Below are 16,268 nucleotides of genomic sequence, written 5' to 3'. Positions count from 1 at the left end.
AGCGTAAGACCTGTGCTGACCGGTTACGGTCAGCTCGACACAAACTTAGACATGGGGGGGAAGGGGGATTCTCAACTGAGGCACTGCCTCCATCGGACTCACAAGTGGGCGTGTCTGTAGGACACTTTATTGATGATGGCTGATGTGGGAGGGAACAGCTCACAGTAGGCGATGCCACCCCTGGGCAGGCGGTCTTGGGTGGTTTAAGAAAGCAAGCCAAGCGAGCTATGAAAAACAAGTCAGCCAACGGCACTCTCCTCTGGACTCTGCTTCAGTTCCTGCCTCCAGGTTCCTTCCTGAGTTATTGGCCTGACTTCTCAGTGATGGACAGTGATGTAGAAGTGTAGGCCAAATAAACCCTTCCCCCCACCCGGAGTTGGTGTGGTTAATTTTTATCACGACCACAGAAAGGAACTTAACAGAAGGCCTTACACACACACACACACACACACACACACACACACACACACACACACACAAACAAAAAACTGAGGGTGAGTCCCCATACTTCATTCTGTGGGGAGCCAATAGTGAATTTTAGGGCTGTCATACCAGCCTCAGTTAAGGTGGTGAGATAGGTCCTGGGAATGACCACGGAGAGGATGTGGGGGACCGTGCCTTCAAGGGGGTGACACTTACATTCTTTACGGCATCTGCATACTTCTGCTCATTGAAGAATTCATAGAACGTCGCCATGTATGACTCCTTAAAACTGGCCTAAAAGGAAATGGATCACATGCAGAGAGCCACCAGCACGGAGGCTCACGGCCGAGATCCGAAAGCTGTAACACACAGTGACAGGTACGATGGTCCCAGGTCACGTGGGTGAATGGTAAGCATGTGACCCCACCTAGAGGCTTCAGCATTCGGCTGGGATGGTAAAACAGTAGCCGTAGAGGTTGCTAGGAAGTCCCAACTAGCTACAGAGTCATGAAGCCTGGTGCTATGGGCATGGATCAAAGCTAAGGTAAGCCTAGAAGAACGGGAGTTCAGGGCAGATCAGAGACCTCAGCACCAAACCCCTGGTCTGGGGCACATGATAAAGGGAGAAATGTAAGCTTGGGACCAAAGGGGTCAGAGGGGATCTGTTGCTGTTCAGGATGCAAAGGCTGCATGTGGATGAATGGTAGCGGCCCTCCCTGGGTCTACTTCTGCAGCACCAACATCCCAGGGCAGCAAGGTCAATACCACAGGGCTGGCCTACTATGGCTGAAGGTCCTGGGATAAAGCTGAGGGGGCTCAGCTACCTTGTCCACTTAAACAGTAGGATGGGGCTGCTCTGCTCACCATGGCCGGGGCGAGCCTCCCCACAATGACTGGTAGGGGCAGAGGTAGCAGGACACAATGGACTGTTTATTTTCACAGCAGGAGCCATTGGCTTTAATTCTCTTTGCTATCTCCCTAACTGCGATGAACATACCCTCACCTGTATGCAAAACATTTCACTTATGGCTTCTAGAGAGAGGGAACCCTACCCCACCCCGGAACCCAACACCCCAGCAATCATAAAGAGACGGTATGACGAACAGAGGCTTACAGACTTGGACTTGGACAAGCTGCCAAGGGTCTGGATGGTCTTTGAGATAAGCGTCAGGGTTCTAGAAGTCTGTGGATCCTGAGGAAACAGGACGAGAGAGATGTGGGTTGTATTAGTTCTGTAGAAGAGCAGCTGTTAATCCTGGAATAAGGTATAACGCTGAATGTCACTGTCTAAATCCTACCATAGCATGAAGTATGTGCATCAGTAAAGATTCAGGAAGGTCAGTGTTGCCTGGGGCCTGTTTCATCAAGACCCCAGGTTCCTGAAATTGCTAGCTGAGGAGTCTCTGCCTGGTATGACAAGGACTCTCTCAACATTAGAGCAAACTGCAGACCACTATAGCCCTAGCTGGAGTCCCACAAACCTTGCTAGGAATGTCTGCAGCTTTGCTATGGCTTGGAGGGTGTGGTGGTTTGAGAATGCTTGACCCAGGGAGTGGTGCTATTAGGAGGTGTGGCCTTATTGGAGGAAGTGCGTCCCTGTGGGAGTGGGGCTTTGAGGTCCTATGCTCAAGCTCCACCCAGTGCAGAAGAGACCCTCCTCCTCCTGGCTTCCCGAGGAAGCCAGTCTTGTCCTGGCTGCCTTCAGGTCAAGATGTAGAACTCTCAGCTCCTTCTCCAGCACCATGTCATGTTGTCATGCTTCCCACTGTGATGGTCATGGACCGAACCTCTGACACTGTAAGCCAGCCTCGATTAAATGTTTCCTTTATGAGAGCTGCCTTGGTCGTGTTGTGTCTTCAGAGCAATGAAACCTTAACTAAGACAAAGGGTTTAATTTAAACCAAAGGAAGCTCCAGCAGGTCACGTCGTGAACCCCTGGCAGGAGGTTATTTTCCTCCTACGCCTTGCCCCTGCCAGGCAGACATATCTGTCACCTCATTAGGAGTCTATGCCCTATCCAGCCAGATCTTAACTATAGCATGTGCACCATAAGTGGATGAGGAAATATGTGTGTATGATGTAGGGAGGACACTAATAGTATCAGGTAAGACCCTGGTCAGATATGAATTATTATGTAAAACAGTATTAAGTGGGGGTTGGAGAGGTATTCAGTTGATAAAGTGTTGTCATTCAGGCATGAGTTTGATCCCCAGTTTGCATGTAAGAAATGGAACATGGTAATATGCTCTTGTATTGAAGGGGTGGAGACAGACAGGTTGACCCCTGGCACTCACTGGCCAGTCGGTCCAGCCTAATTGGCCAGCTCTGGATCCCAGTTAGGGACTGTCCTCAAAAAAAAAAAAAAAAAAAAAAGACAGCTGGTACATGAAGAAAGAGATTGATGGTGAACCCCTCCACCAAGACACACCTACACATACACAAATACCAAATAAGATAGAAGAGTATTGATTCTTCCGTCAGAGTAAAGCAAGCTGCCCAACCCACCCTCTCTTCTGCTCCTGGAAGCCTGGCTGGTTAGGGAGGGTCGGCTGGCTGAGGGAAACCTGCTATTTAAGGACTGGCTGGTTGAGGTGGGTGGCCTGCCTGAGAAGGACTGGGTGTCTGGCTTACAGGACAACTCGCTCACCGTATGGTGGGGCGTCAGCTGGAAAAGGTTCGGGGACAGGATAGCGGGAGCGAAGAACCTCAGGAAGATGAAGCTGCTCACGGCGGTGTACCTCACATCCAAGTCATCTGAAGCAGACAGGGGACAGTTTCAGTCTGGGACAGAAGCATGACATGTGAGTTCCCATCTTGCTTGGCAATTCCCAAGGGCCTCACAGACCAGCCAGATTTGGCTTAGACTCTGCCTTGGTCTCCCTTCCTGTCTCTGCATCTGATCAGTATCTTCTGTTCTCTCCTCAGTCCATGCCACTCTGTGTTCACTCACTCCTCTGTCTCTCTGTCTCTGTCTCCTTGCCATTTCTCTCTCCCGATCTGGAACTCTCATTGTGCCACAGTCTGGCAGCGGAAGGTCATAGGTGTGACTGCATTCACCAAGACCTCCTGAGGATTGTTGTTGCATAGTCTGCTCCCTTAGGCGGTGAGATGACAACTGTTTTATTTTGTCCTTGGAAACTCCCTCCCATCTCAGGCCTGCAATCCCAGAACTTTGGGGTCTGCAGGACGTCGGAAGGTCCCTGTCTCCCAGAGGCTGGCCCCTGGGAACAAGCTGCTCTGGCCTGAGACACCCAGCTCCAGCCTGTGTGGAATAGTCATGGAGGGTATCATTGCTTGTGGGATGATCTGCTTGGAGTGGTAGATATGGGGCCTGGAGAGGTGTGGGTGGGGCAGGGGTTGGGCTAGGAAAGGTCAGTAGCACAGGGGTATGGGGTTGGAGGCCTGAGAGGTCTGATCTGGTCTACATAGGACAGGCCTATAGGGTCCAAGAACTCTGGGGAATATCCTGGTGTGGAGGGAGGCTACGATGAGAATATGGTGGGGTTCTTTTGGGGGGGGGTTAAGGGGAGCTGTAGGGAAGGCATCTCTGTGTTTCCAGGAGCCAGCATTAGGAACAGGTCTGAGGAAGAGGGTCTCCAGGAAACCTCTTCCCAGACACCCCGGCATTTGAAGTTCTTGATAAGGGGAAGGCCCCCAAGGGGGTTGGTCTTAGCAAGGCAGTGACTCAGAATTCTTGACCCCAAGAAGAAAGCACGCAAAGGCAGTTCTGGGGGGGGGGGGAGACACACCTACACTGAAGGACTGGCGCTCCTTCCCAGAAACCGGGGGATTCTGAGCGTGATGTCTGGTGTGGCTGAGCACATCCCCCTAGCTTAGCCCTGCTGGCTCGCTCACCTTGGAAGCGCTTGGCAGCTGCCTCCCGCAGGGAGAAGAAGATGTCACACATGACGGTGGGGCAGCTCACCCCTGACTTAGTGATGACACTGAATATTCGATCCACATACTGCCTCAGGCTCTCCTGCAAGAGTTGGGCATAGACCCAGTGTCTCCCAAGGCCAAGACAGCCTCAGCCATGCCCCGGACAGTGGAGCCCAGCCCTCCGTGATGTTTGCAAACCCTCCCTGTAAAGATCTGTATTGGGTGAGTACAGTGGCCCAGCCCCCGGGTCCTTTTGCTCAGCATCACTGAATGTAGACTGAATTTCAGGAGGATCAAGGAACCTGCACTTCTGTTTGGAAGTATGACCCCAATGAAGTCTGGTCTGTAAGAACTCCTAAGGGGACATTAATGCATGGGAGTCCCTTGAGGCACCTGACATAATCCATATGAAGAGGCTTGTTTGTCCCGAGTTGGGAAAGGGTGGAGAGTTCATGGGTCAGGTCTGGGCCCTCAGGAGACAGTGGGAGCTGTTGAAGCCTCTAAGAGGCTAATGAGTGGAGCAGTGGGGGACGGGGTAACAGGGTATTTGATGACGACAGTTCCTGTGAGCTCGATACTGTACTCAGGTTCAAGGGCCAGGGAAGTGGTTTAGGGCCCAGCTATCCCCACCCTGACTGAGATCTTCAAAAAGTGTCCAGGCAGCCATGAGCAGAGCCCCCAGAGGACCAGCCTTGGAAAATGTCCCAGAACAAATCAGGTGCCTTACCATGTTGTTCTCAAGGTTTTCGCCATCTTTCAGTTTCACAGGGTCGATCTCACAGGACTTATGGCTCTGGCAGATCTGGAAGAGTGTTAAGATGTGCTGCACAGCGGGGCAGATGAAGCCAAGAGGCTTCTGAGGAAGCTGGCCCTCCTAGAAGCTACTCCACAATGGACGCTGGACAGCTATGGGCATTTGGGAATACCACTAGACTTGGGCTGGGCTGCAGCTGCCTTAAGGGCCGTTCTTGACCCAGTGTAGCCCCCAGTCACCCTACAGAGTCCCATGAGGTCCCACAGAATAGACAGCTGCTGTACACGGGCTGCTGGGAGGAACCAGTGAAGCATGGAGACAAGGCCAGGAAGCACAGCCCTCCCTCTGTCCTAGCCAAGCAGTGGGCATTGCCCCAGGACTAGACCGCATTGCTTGGTTTACTCGTGAAGAGACACTTCAAAGATTTAAGGACATTTTTCCTCTCGAGTATGCCAAGGGTTCTGCTCACAGATAAATCACTATTCTGGTTTACATTTTCACACACAACAAAGAACTTGCTTTTCGCAATCCGCCTTACTGGAGAGGCGTCCAATAAGTCATGTGAGGGGTGGAGTTATGAGAAGTGAGCTGTTTGGATATGAAAGACATCCTAAACCACAGACATGGACAGCCTGGGCGTTAGTACAGATCACAGAGGCAGCCCTTAGGGATGGAGGAATCAACAGCACGTGAGAAGGATTTCCTGAGAAGAATGAGGTTTCTCTTAAATGTTCCTCTGTCTTTAGCAGTGAGGAATATCATTTATCTATCATCTATTAATCTATCATCTATCTCTACCCATCTATATATACCTATCCATCTATCAATCATCTATATCTAACTATTCATCTATATATTATCTATTTATCATCTCTATCTATTCATCCATTTATTATCTACCATATATCAATCATCTATAGCTATCAATCTATCAATCAACCAATCTATCATCTGTATCTAACTATCTATCGTATCTATCGTATCTATCTATCTATCTATCTATCTATCTATCTATCTATCTATCATCTATCTCTACCTACCTATTATATTTCTATCCAACTATCATCTATCAATCATCTATATCTAACTATTCATCTATATATTATCTATCTATCCATCTACCTATCATTTATATCTAGCTATCATCTATCATCTACTCTATCTCTATATCATCTACCTATTCATCATCTATATCTATTCATCCATTAATTATCTACCATCTATCAATCATCTATAGCTATCGATCTATCAATCAATCCATCATCTATAGCTGTCAATCATCTCTATCTATCTATCTAGCTATCATCTATCATCTACTCTATCTCTATATCATCTACCTATTCATCATCTATATCTATTCATCCATTAATTATCTACCATCTATCAATCATCTATAGCTATCGATCTATCAATCAATCCATCATCTATAGCTGTCAATCATCTCTATCTATCTATCTATCTATCTATCTATCTATCTATCTATCTATCATCTATACCTATTCATCTATCCCTCCCTCATTCCATCCCTCCCTATCCATCACCTACATCCATATAGCCATTGGAAAGCAAAGAGGATTCTGGGATATATACAACATGTCCTCTATGAGAGCTAGTGATGTCCCTGTGGGTGGCTGGGTAGCTCTGCCTCATTACCCAGTCACCATGCTGAAGTGGCCAGGGCCATCTCACCTCCTCAATGGTGGGCTTCAGGGTCACGTGGAGATAGTGCATGCCCGCCAGCTTCATTGTCTCATCTATGCACTTAGAGGTCAGTGAGTTTCCTCGGAAGATGGTATTGGGGTCCCTGGAAAACAGGACTGGGGTGATGTGTGCCTTGCCAAGGCCTGAAGGGAGCAAAACCTCCTGAGAGCCTGGTCACTGGGTGGGGTCATGGATGCTGGCAGGCCTGGGGCTCTGTGGGAAATAGCCTATCTCAACTATTGCTACTGATGTGCAGAGCTGGGCGGAGCCTGCCTCCACCTGTCCACGAAGGACACATTGGCTTTGGTAGCAAAGTCTCAGGCTGCATACAAAGCCAGGTAGTCACTGGCTACTGATCAGCCTGCCCACTTCGCTCTGGCTTCTTCCTCATCAAGAGCATCCTGGGGGTAAGCCTTGCTAGTCTAGGGAGGAGCAGACCCAGTAGTGGGGCTCGCCAGGGTGATAGAGCTTGTCCTTGAAGCCCTGGGGCCCAGTCCACTCCCTCCCCACCCTTTCTGGATCTTTCCAGAAAGATATCTGTTAAAGAGGGCCGGAAACCTGTTGGGCTCCTGAAGATCCTGACCCCCTCGCTTCCTACCAATGCTGTACACTGATGCAGTTTGGGATGGCTATTTTTGGTATCTAACTACTGGGTACCCAGGAGCCCAGCTTCCCATCAAGGATGTAGATAGGTGGGGGGCAGCAGGATCAAGTGGAAGGAACAAAGTGGAGTGGATCTCTGTATGAGGCTGGGGTACAGGGAAAGTAGCATGGAGGTGGGAGGGGCATGAGATGGGAGGGGCATGAGGTAGGAGGGTCATGGGGTGGGAGGAGCATGAGATGGGAGGAGCATTGGGTAGGAGGGGCATGAGTTAGGAAGGTCATGGGGTGGGAGGAGCATGAGATGGGAGGAGCATTGGGTAGGAGGGGCATGAGTTAGGAAGGTCATGGGGTGGGAGGAGCATGAGATGGGAGGAGCATTGGGTAGGAGGGGCATGAGGTAGGAAGGTCATGGGGTGGGAGGGGCATAGGTGGGAGGAATACAAGGTGGGAGGGTAATGAGGTAGGAGGGGCATTGGGGTGGGAGGAGCATAAGGTGGGAGGGGCGTGAGGTGGGAGGGGCATGAAGGGGCGGGGCAGCAGGGGGCACTCACTGGGTCCTCTTCACCTCTGCGCTAGCGATGGCACTGATGAAGGGCACTACCCTGCCATAGTGCAGCAGGAGCCGTACCAGCGGGATGGCTGCCTCTTGCTTATCTCTGCACACCTCCCCGAGGATGTGCGCTGCTGAAGCTGAGACAGGCTGGGCAGAGGGGCAGTATGAGCAGTGAGAACATGATGTGGTGCCCACCCTCAGCAGGTTGTGCCCCATCCAGAGGCTAACACCTGCTGACGCCAGACCTTCACCCTATGGTCACATGCATGAGACCACAGGGAGGCCACCCTGTAGAGGACTCACCCCTTCTGTGGTTTCCTTCCCAGCTACTAAATATCCCACAGCTCTTTGCCGAGAAGCCTTATGAAAACCTGTGTTGACACCTCTAGTGCAGTGGTTCTCAACCTTCCTAATACTGTGACCCTTTAACATTGTTCCGCATGTCGTGGTGACCCCGCCCCCCACAACCACAAAAATTATTTTTGTTGCTACTTTGTAACTGTAATTTTGCTACTGTTACGAACTGTAATGTAAGTATCTGATATACAAGATATCTGATATGTGACCCCTGTGAAAAGATCACTTGATCCTTAAGGGGTCGCGACCCACAGGTTGAGAACCACTGCTCTAGCATGCCCTTGCCAGCGTGAGTGTGGCACACGAATGCTCCCACCAAACCCCAAATCAAGCGGGGCACGATTTGGAACAGCCAGAGTAGGTCAGGAGAGGGTTAAGAGTCACATGCAAAATGGGTACAAGCACACAGGTACTGGAAACAGAGTGGCAACGGTTCAGTATGCTTTGATAGGCCGAGCCTGACAGGTGGGCACACAGGGCAGGTTTTTGGAGAGGGGTTTGGGGCCTTCCCCAGTAAATATGGCTGACACACACCTCCACATCCGCAGACTTCAGTAACAGGTCACGTAGTGGGCTGTAGTACTCAGAGGAGAAGACGTGGTCTTCTGTGTAAACTACATTTAACCTCAGCGACCCTAAGTCATCTGGCTTCACGCTCTTACTGCCATTGTCTCGGGGCTGGAGGAAGTACCTGGGAAGGAAGGACGTGGGCCAGCAGGTGAGGGTTGGGTCCTCTTAGGGTGTTTCCAGGGAAGCCCAGTGCCTCCCCTAGACATCCTGTGCTGTCACCGATGGGTCTCAGGCAGAAAGACAAGGCTCCAGGGCTATTGTCCAGGATACCATGGAGGGTATGGCCACCCGGGCATTTCCTGTAGCAGAACCACAGACTTACAGGCTGGGCAGAAGCTGAAGCAGGAGGGATGAGGGAGGAGCTAGGAAAGAGAGAGGAGCTGCTGGGAGAAGAGAAGGCCAGGAGGCCAGGAGCTTTGGTAGTCAGCATTCTCTGAGGACGGCGCCCCCCATGCCATGGCAGTGCTCAGAACAAATGGGAGCCATCTTAACACAAGTATGGCTCTCACAAGAGAGACCTGAGTTGTGCTGGTGGTCTGTTTCCCTCCAGGGTTTCCTGAGGCTTCTCTGTGTGTCAGCTCACATTGGCCATCCCTTCTCACTGGCTGGGGTGGAGCCCTGGGTCCCAGAACCTGGCCATGGAATTAGCAGGGGACCTTTGCAGAACTAGAAGTCAATTTCCTGGGACCAGGAGTCGACTTTGTACATTCAAACTAACACCCGGCATGGGACATTGGGCAACAGGACACTGGGCTCCATGGGGTTCGTGTCTTAATGGAAACAAACATGGGATAAATAACGAGGCACTCTTGCCCAAGCCTGAGTGTCTGGAGGAACCAGAAATACAGCCATGAGGAGCAGAAGCAAGCTTTCTGAGTACCTGGGTGGGCTCCAAGGCAGAGAAAGTTTGTCTGGAGAACCCATGAAGACCCACAACACCCTGCAAACCAGCCCTAAACGGGGACCTCACACAATGAGGAAGAGCATCCACAGCAAAGCACCCACGAGACTGTTGACACGTTCTTCCAGAAGAGGCCCAAAGCTGCGCACAGCCCTAAAACTTGCTTTTAACTGGACCCTCCTTTGCCATTAGGTTCCCAGAAACAATGGCCTTCCCTTCAGTACGGTGAGCTCTCTCTGTCTGCTGAGTGTTACCCTACTGTAAGAGCAGAAGCCTGGTCAGCAAGCCGAACTAAGTGAGAGCGGGCCGTGGTAGGTGAGGGTCAAAGGTTAGCCTGGAGGGGCTGGGGTAGCCTCTGCAGTTTGAAGCTATCCTGCACTCCCCGCCCAGTACCTTGACAAGCACACGTACCAGGCTTCGTAAGAACTGGCGTATCGCAGCACATGGAGAGGGATCCTCAACTCCCCGAGAAACTCATCCCCAAACTTCAGGTTGCTGGCGTTCCAGAGGTCAACTCTGAGAAAGATAAGCAAGTGTCATTCCACTGTCTCAAAGCAGGGCCACCGAGTGGGCAGGGTGGAGGGAGCCCAGTGTGGGCAGGGAGTGAAGGCCTCCAGCTCTCAAGTGGATCTGTTTAGACTTTCACCGAGAGCAGGTGGACCAGGCTGCACTGTGGAGCAGACATTTCGATTCTCAGTACAACGGACTAGCATACCTGTGTCTGGGACCTAGTAGGGACCCCCCAGCTCAGTCTGTGGGAGGGAACTACCGGGGGTCACTACCCATGGCGGAGCCAAATAGCTGTTCCAGATCTTGTCTGTGACCTGGTAGTAACCCAAGGACCCTAAACAAGCATTAAAGATCTGCAAAGGCTTTGGTGCTGATCCCAGTGTTTCTGCAGGCCCAGCACACAGAGCAATGGCTATGTCGCAAGGCTGAGCAGATGCCCACAAGGAAAAATAGCAAGCCAGGAGAGATGCTTCACCACGGCTATACCTAGGAGGGATACTAGACACCCGACAGCCCATCTTTGAAAACTTAAGAGCCCTGCTGTTGTCTCTAATGACTACTAGACTGTAGGGTGTGAAGCATGACCAAGTGTACCCTCTGAAGGGCCTGTATCCGGGTCCCAAGGAGCCACAAGCTATAGTCTCAGTCAAGGCAGTGTTCATTGCTTCTTGGAAGCTTCTTGGGCCACTCAGGGACGCCTTCTCCCCAAGAGACCGTTCCTTTGTTCCCTCAGATCAGGGGCTGAAAACCTGCATCGGAATAACAGTGGGCTGGGTGGGTACCCACCACCACTAATTACTCGGCAGGGTTCAAGGCCAGAAAGCTGAAAGTCTCCTAAGGCTCTACCATGCCTTAGCTGTTAGGGCACTGCTATGGAAGAGGACGTTTTAGAAGACAGAGCTGCCCTTCAGTCATCTTCGCCAGCTGCACAGAGCATACCTGCACGACCACGGGCTTCACCTAAGACATGTATGTTGGAGCCCACCCCTATGACGAAGCTTGATCACACCATGGTCAGCATCCTCCCCCCCCAAACAACTTAGATGGATCTAGGAATCCACAGGGGGAGGATGTGGTGCATACCAACCTTGACAGAAGACTTGGTTTCTATAGCAACAGAGCAGGAAGACCCACACAGGACCCACAGGGGATCCAAAAGGAGTCAGTAACATCAGAGGAGATGGCTCTGCGGGGGTAGCCAAAGCCTCGGGGACTTATGAGACTCTGCTCAGAAAAGAGACTGGAGGAAGGGATCTTTCAGTTGGTAACAGGCTTTCCCATAGGGCAGTGCTGAGGAGAAGTACGGCCTTGGTCCCTGGCTGTTTCTAAAATTAATCCTAGACCTTTGTGGGTAGCAAGCACAGGGGGGTGGAAAACTAGCACTGGAATGAGACCCCCAAACGGCTATTGCTGTGATGGGCCTGGGTTACCTCCACAGTTTGGAACCTGGTCAAGCGATTAGCCCTTGCTGCCAAGATGCTAACGCCCTCGGTCAGGCACTCACCGGATTTCAAGTTTGTCAACGTCCTCCTCCTCGAAGTCGAAGTGGGACTTTTTGCTGTAGCTGCAGGGTCTGGTCACCTGCAGTCAGAGGGCAAGAAGGAAATGTCAGACTCCTCGGCCAGGCAGCTGGGAGTACACAGCCTGGCATCCCACACGGAAGGACCATACTCCTTGCCCGCCCATGAGAATCTGAGCTGACAGTTTCCAGATTAGGAAGTTGCCCTGAGGGCACACCAGGCCTTGGCAGGGGCTGATTTCTCAAGAGGGGGCAGGAACATGTGTGTGGAGGCAGCTTCTTCTATCTCTAAACTGCCCAGAGTTCATGACCTTGCAGGCTCCAGTGCTTCTTGTCCTGTCATAAGGCAGGAAGCTAGACCTGTACACAGGGCAGTAACCTGGGCTCTTCGAGTCTCCTTTTTACTCTCAAGAAAGTATGGACAATGCACACACATGTGCACGCACGCACGCTCGCGCACACACACACACCAACATACACACAGTAGATCCGAAAAGAGTGACCAGTCCACTGTGGTAGTTCAACCTGTCTTCCAAGCTCAGTAAGACGTTCTGGAGAGTCTACACTCTGGGAGAGGTCAGAAAACAGAACGGACAATCTAACACCCTTTATATCTGATGCTTTGGAATGGGTGAGCTCCTGTAACACAGTAGGCAGAGAAGGCCTGATGACGTATCATGTCTGTCCCTCTAACTGCAGCATCCAGGAGGTGAAGCCAAGGGGATCAGAAACTCAGAGTCTCCTCAGCTACACAATGAGTTCAAAGGCAAAAATAGTGATGATGATGGACGATGGTGGACGACGACGATGATGATGATGATGGAGATGATGATGATGATGATGATGATGATGATGGGCGAATGATGGAGATGATGATGATGATGGAGATGATGATGATGACGACGACGACGACGTTGATGATGGAGATGATGATGATGGAGATGATGATGATGGAGATGATGATGATGATGGAGATGATGATGATGGAGATGATGATGATGATGGAGATGATGATGATGATGGAGATGATGATGATGATGGATGAATGATGGAGATGATGATGATGATGATGATGATGATGATGATGGATGAATGATGGAGATGATGATGATGATGGAGATGGAGATGATGATGACGACAACGACGACGACGACAATAAGGTGTTGGTCGGACTGGAATTCAGGCTAAAGAGCCGGCTCCGTTTTGACCACGCAGTGTACGCTGCTGCTTCACACAGCATCCTTTGCAAGGATTGAGGGAAGGTTTCTGCTCCAAGTCCTGATCTCGAACTTGACACTCACATTCCTTAATCACGAGCTTTCATTTACTGGATGTCGTACAAACACGGAAGCCATCTGCCTTCCTCCTGAACACCACCCCTAACCATCTCAACTGCTCATCCCAGAAACACCCATCGGGTGCAGGGGTCTTCCTACACCACACTGTCCTGGTACCACTCTGGTATCACTTGGTCTCTACCGACTCCCTGTCTCCTCACTCAAGATGTCGGGCACAGCCCTCAGGGGTGCTCAGAGAAGCAAGTCCCATCTCAGCCTTGGATATCCCTCAAGTATCACCTCCCCAGGCAGGCTCCAGGCTTCCCACCACCCTCTCTTCCCAGAGAGGCGGACCCTAAGGGAAGTCTAAGAAGAAATCGGGAAGCTATAACCCGTACTCTATGGGGGGGCTACACGGTCAGTCGGGCAGCTAACTTTCTTCCCATGACCCCCAAGTCTGTCTCCAGCTTAAGTCAAACAGTGATTAAGTCAAACAGGAACCCTGTCAGCTGGGTGTAGCTGCTGAGTCATTGGACAGAAAGATTGACAGCAGCAGCAGCAGCAGCAGCAGCAGCAGCAGCAGCAGCAGCAGCAGCAGCAGCAGCACCTGGAGTCTGAAATGGGAGGGGCAGGGACCCCACCTGCCTTTGGCTGTCTTCTAAGTGCCTACGACATAGTTCTCAAACTTCTCCGGGACATTGAGTTAATCCTATGGGCTGGAGCTCCTATCTCTCTAGCAAGTAAACTGGCCATGCTCAGCTCCAAAGTACAGGGCCTCACACAGTAGGTACACTGTAGAAATGAGGTTGCTACCAGAGCGGATATGGTGTTAGAGGTCTCTCTCTACTCCTACCATTTTGTAACATCCTAGTGGGGACACTGCTGGCTTTGATTTTTCAATACCTACTAAACTCACATTTTCTTTTTTCTTTTTTCTGGGGGGGTGGTGGTGGTGGTGGTGCAGCAAACTTTATTGATGGTATTTGAGAGAGAAGGGAGGGCTCCCTAGGCCCCTCCTGTTATGGGGTCTGGGATAGAATTGTGAGTGAGATGCTCAGTGTTGGGGACTGAGTTGGGATTGGGACTCCTCAGCAACTGAGGGCCTCTCTCTTGCTCTCAGTATCCTTGCTGGGCTGGGGTGGGTGGTCCAGGGTTTCTTACTCCTTGGAGGCCATGGAGGCCATGAGGTCCACCACCCTGTTGCTGTAGCCGTATTCACTGTCATACCAGGAAATGAGCTTTACAAAGTTGTCATTGAGAGCAATGCCAGTCCCAGCATCAAAGGAGGAAGAGTGGGAGTTGCTGTTGAAGTCGCAGGAGACAACCTAGTCCTCAGTGTAGCCCAGGATGACCTTTAGTGGGCCCTCGGACGCTTGCTTCACCACCTTCTTGATGTCATCATACTTGGCAGGTTTCTCCAGGCGGCATGTCAGATCCACAACTCACATTTTCTGACCCCAAGTTCATGCACACAGGGAGAGTCTGCGGTTGGAGTGGGCGCCCATTGCCTTGTCCCCGCTCTGTGACCTCTCCGCCTGCCTGGATGGCAAGGATTTCCTAGCTTAGCTGCACGGTGGTGAGCCCACCACTCCCCACACTGCTCAGGCTGGAGACCTGCCTTTAGGCCTCTGGCTCCCTGCCTCCATTACAGAGGGGCTTGTGCGATTGGCTCTGAGGGTTGTCCACTGCTCTGACTCCTAACTTGAGTCCACAGTGCCCTTGTCTATGCAGACGTCCAGAGCCTCAGGTTGGGAGCTTACTAGTGCTCTTCAGGAGTCCACCCTTGAGAAGCCCTGCCCTCCTCAGCACTGTAGCAGACCTCTGCACCATCAAAGCTGGGTGGTTTTTATTTTTTTGAATCTATTAACTGGGTTTGTGTATCTGTGCATTGTGTGTGTGTGTGTGTGTGTGTGTGTGTGTGTTTGTGTGTGTGTGTGTAAAGTTGATGTAGGATGCCTTTCCTCCACTGATCCTCACCATTGTTTTTGACACAGGTGTTTTTTGATAATTTGGATAATATGGCTGGCCACTGAGTCTCAAGGACCCACCTGTCTCTCCTTACCCTAAGAACTGGAATTATAGCTGCACATGGCCATACCTGGAGTTTTGTGGGTTCTGGGGACCTGGACTCAGGTCTCTTCTGCTTGCTTGTCTAATACTTTACTGACTGAGGCATTCCCCTCAGTCCCCCCCCCCCCAACTTCTTAAAAATGAAGGTCGAGCTACTTAGCATCCCTTAGTCTGGAAGTTGCTACATAGACCAGTCTGTCTTTAAACCTGTGGCAACCTTTCTGAGTGCAAGGCAGTTACAGATGTTGGCCCACGAGCTGCCCGTCGTGACGAGAGGCAATGCATCACCTACATCTTCGCCTTTCTCCCGCTTCATGGTAGGCTCTGGGGATGGGAAGTGAGGCTCTGTCTCCCTAGCCTCCAGGACCTGGTGCTGAAGTATTAAGCAGACAGGAGGCACCGGGGCTGAGAGGAGCCTCTAGCCTCACCCTTCTTGACTAGCCTGCTCTGGTTCTAAGAGGCCCCAGGGCGCTCTGAAGCTGAATCATTTCCCCTTTTCGCTCATACCCTCACGTTTCCGGAGAAACGAGCCTCACCCAGCCTGGGGAAGCTGTGGCAAAAACAAAAAGCCTCAAAACCAAACAACCTAATCCTGGGTCCTGGTGACTGTGACACGGCCATCTGGAAGAGACACTTGGCTTTGGTCTCCTGAGACTGAGGAAACCTCTAAGGGAAACAAACGCCATCCAGATCTGAGGCTCCCTGCACTGGGCCAGTACGGCTCCCGAGACAGAGTCGGGTGGCTCAGAGGGAGATGTGCACCCCATCTCAGGGCCCCGGCTCGAGGTTCTTCCTGCTGGAGCACCAACCTCAAAATAAAACACCTCATCGAACTGGGGGTTGTTGGTTTTCTTCTTCACCTTGGTTTTCTTCGCTTCAGACCTACGGTGAAGAGGGAAGAGTTAGGAGGGGGAGAAAAACAAATGGCTGTCAGCTCCAGATGGGTTTGAAACCAAGCTGTCAAACGTCCATTTGTTTACCACCTTTATTCATCTCACAAGAAGTGTCTGTCTCCACTTCCAGATGGTTATGTAAAACGGGGACCTTTTCTGAGCCCAAAATACCCGGGAGAAAGCTCCTAGCAAAGGCTTTCCGAGAAACAAAAGACTCTTTACCGCAGCAGCGAATCTATAAAACCATAAAACACATTC

At 51.2% G+C, this 16,268-nt stretch overlaps 1 protein-coding gene across 5 annotated transcripts in view; it reads right to left on the bottom strand.

The window, feature by feature from the left end:
• Positions 1–16,268, bottom strand: part of Rasa3 (RAS p21 protein activator 3) — a 115,554-nt gene that overhangs the window by 14,820 nt on the left and 84,466 nt on the right. For all 5 annotated transcript variants that reach the window (XM_087588002.1, XM_087588004.1, XM_087588005.1 and 2 more), the window contains 11 exon segments: positions 15,927–15,999; positions 11,756–11,832; positions 10,153–10,257; positions 8,805–8,961; positions 7,912–8,060; positions 6,746–6,860; positions 5,030–5,104; positions 4,279–4,402; positions 3,071–3,177; positions 1,538–1,615; positions 640–717 (listed from right to left, as the gene is read on the bottom strand). In XM_087588002.1, the coding sequence (XP_087444128.1) occupies positions 640–717; positions 1,538–1,615; positions 3,071–3,177; positions 4,279–4,402; positions 5,030–5,104; positions 6,746–6,860; positions 7,912–8,060; positions 8,805–8,961; positions 10,153–10,257; positions 11,756–11,832; positions 15,927–15,999 (1,138 nt within the window).

This window comes from Rattus norvegicus, chromosome 16, assembly GCF_021556685.1.
Source record: "Rattus norvegicus strain SHRSP/BbbUtx chromosome 16, alternate assembly SHRSP_T2T, whole genome shotgun sequence".
Classification (NCBI taxonomy): Eukaryota; Metazoa; Chordata; class Mammalia; order Rodentia; family Muridae; genus Rattus; species Rattus norvegicus.
Note: the sequence above shows the minus strand (reverse complement) of the source record. Positions and strands in the feature narration are given on the sequence as shown.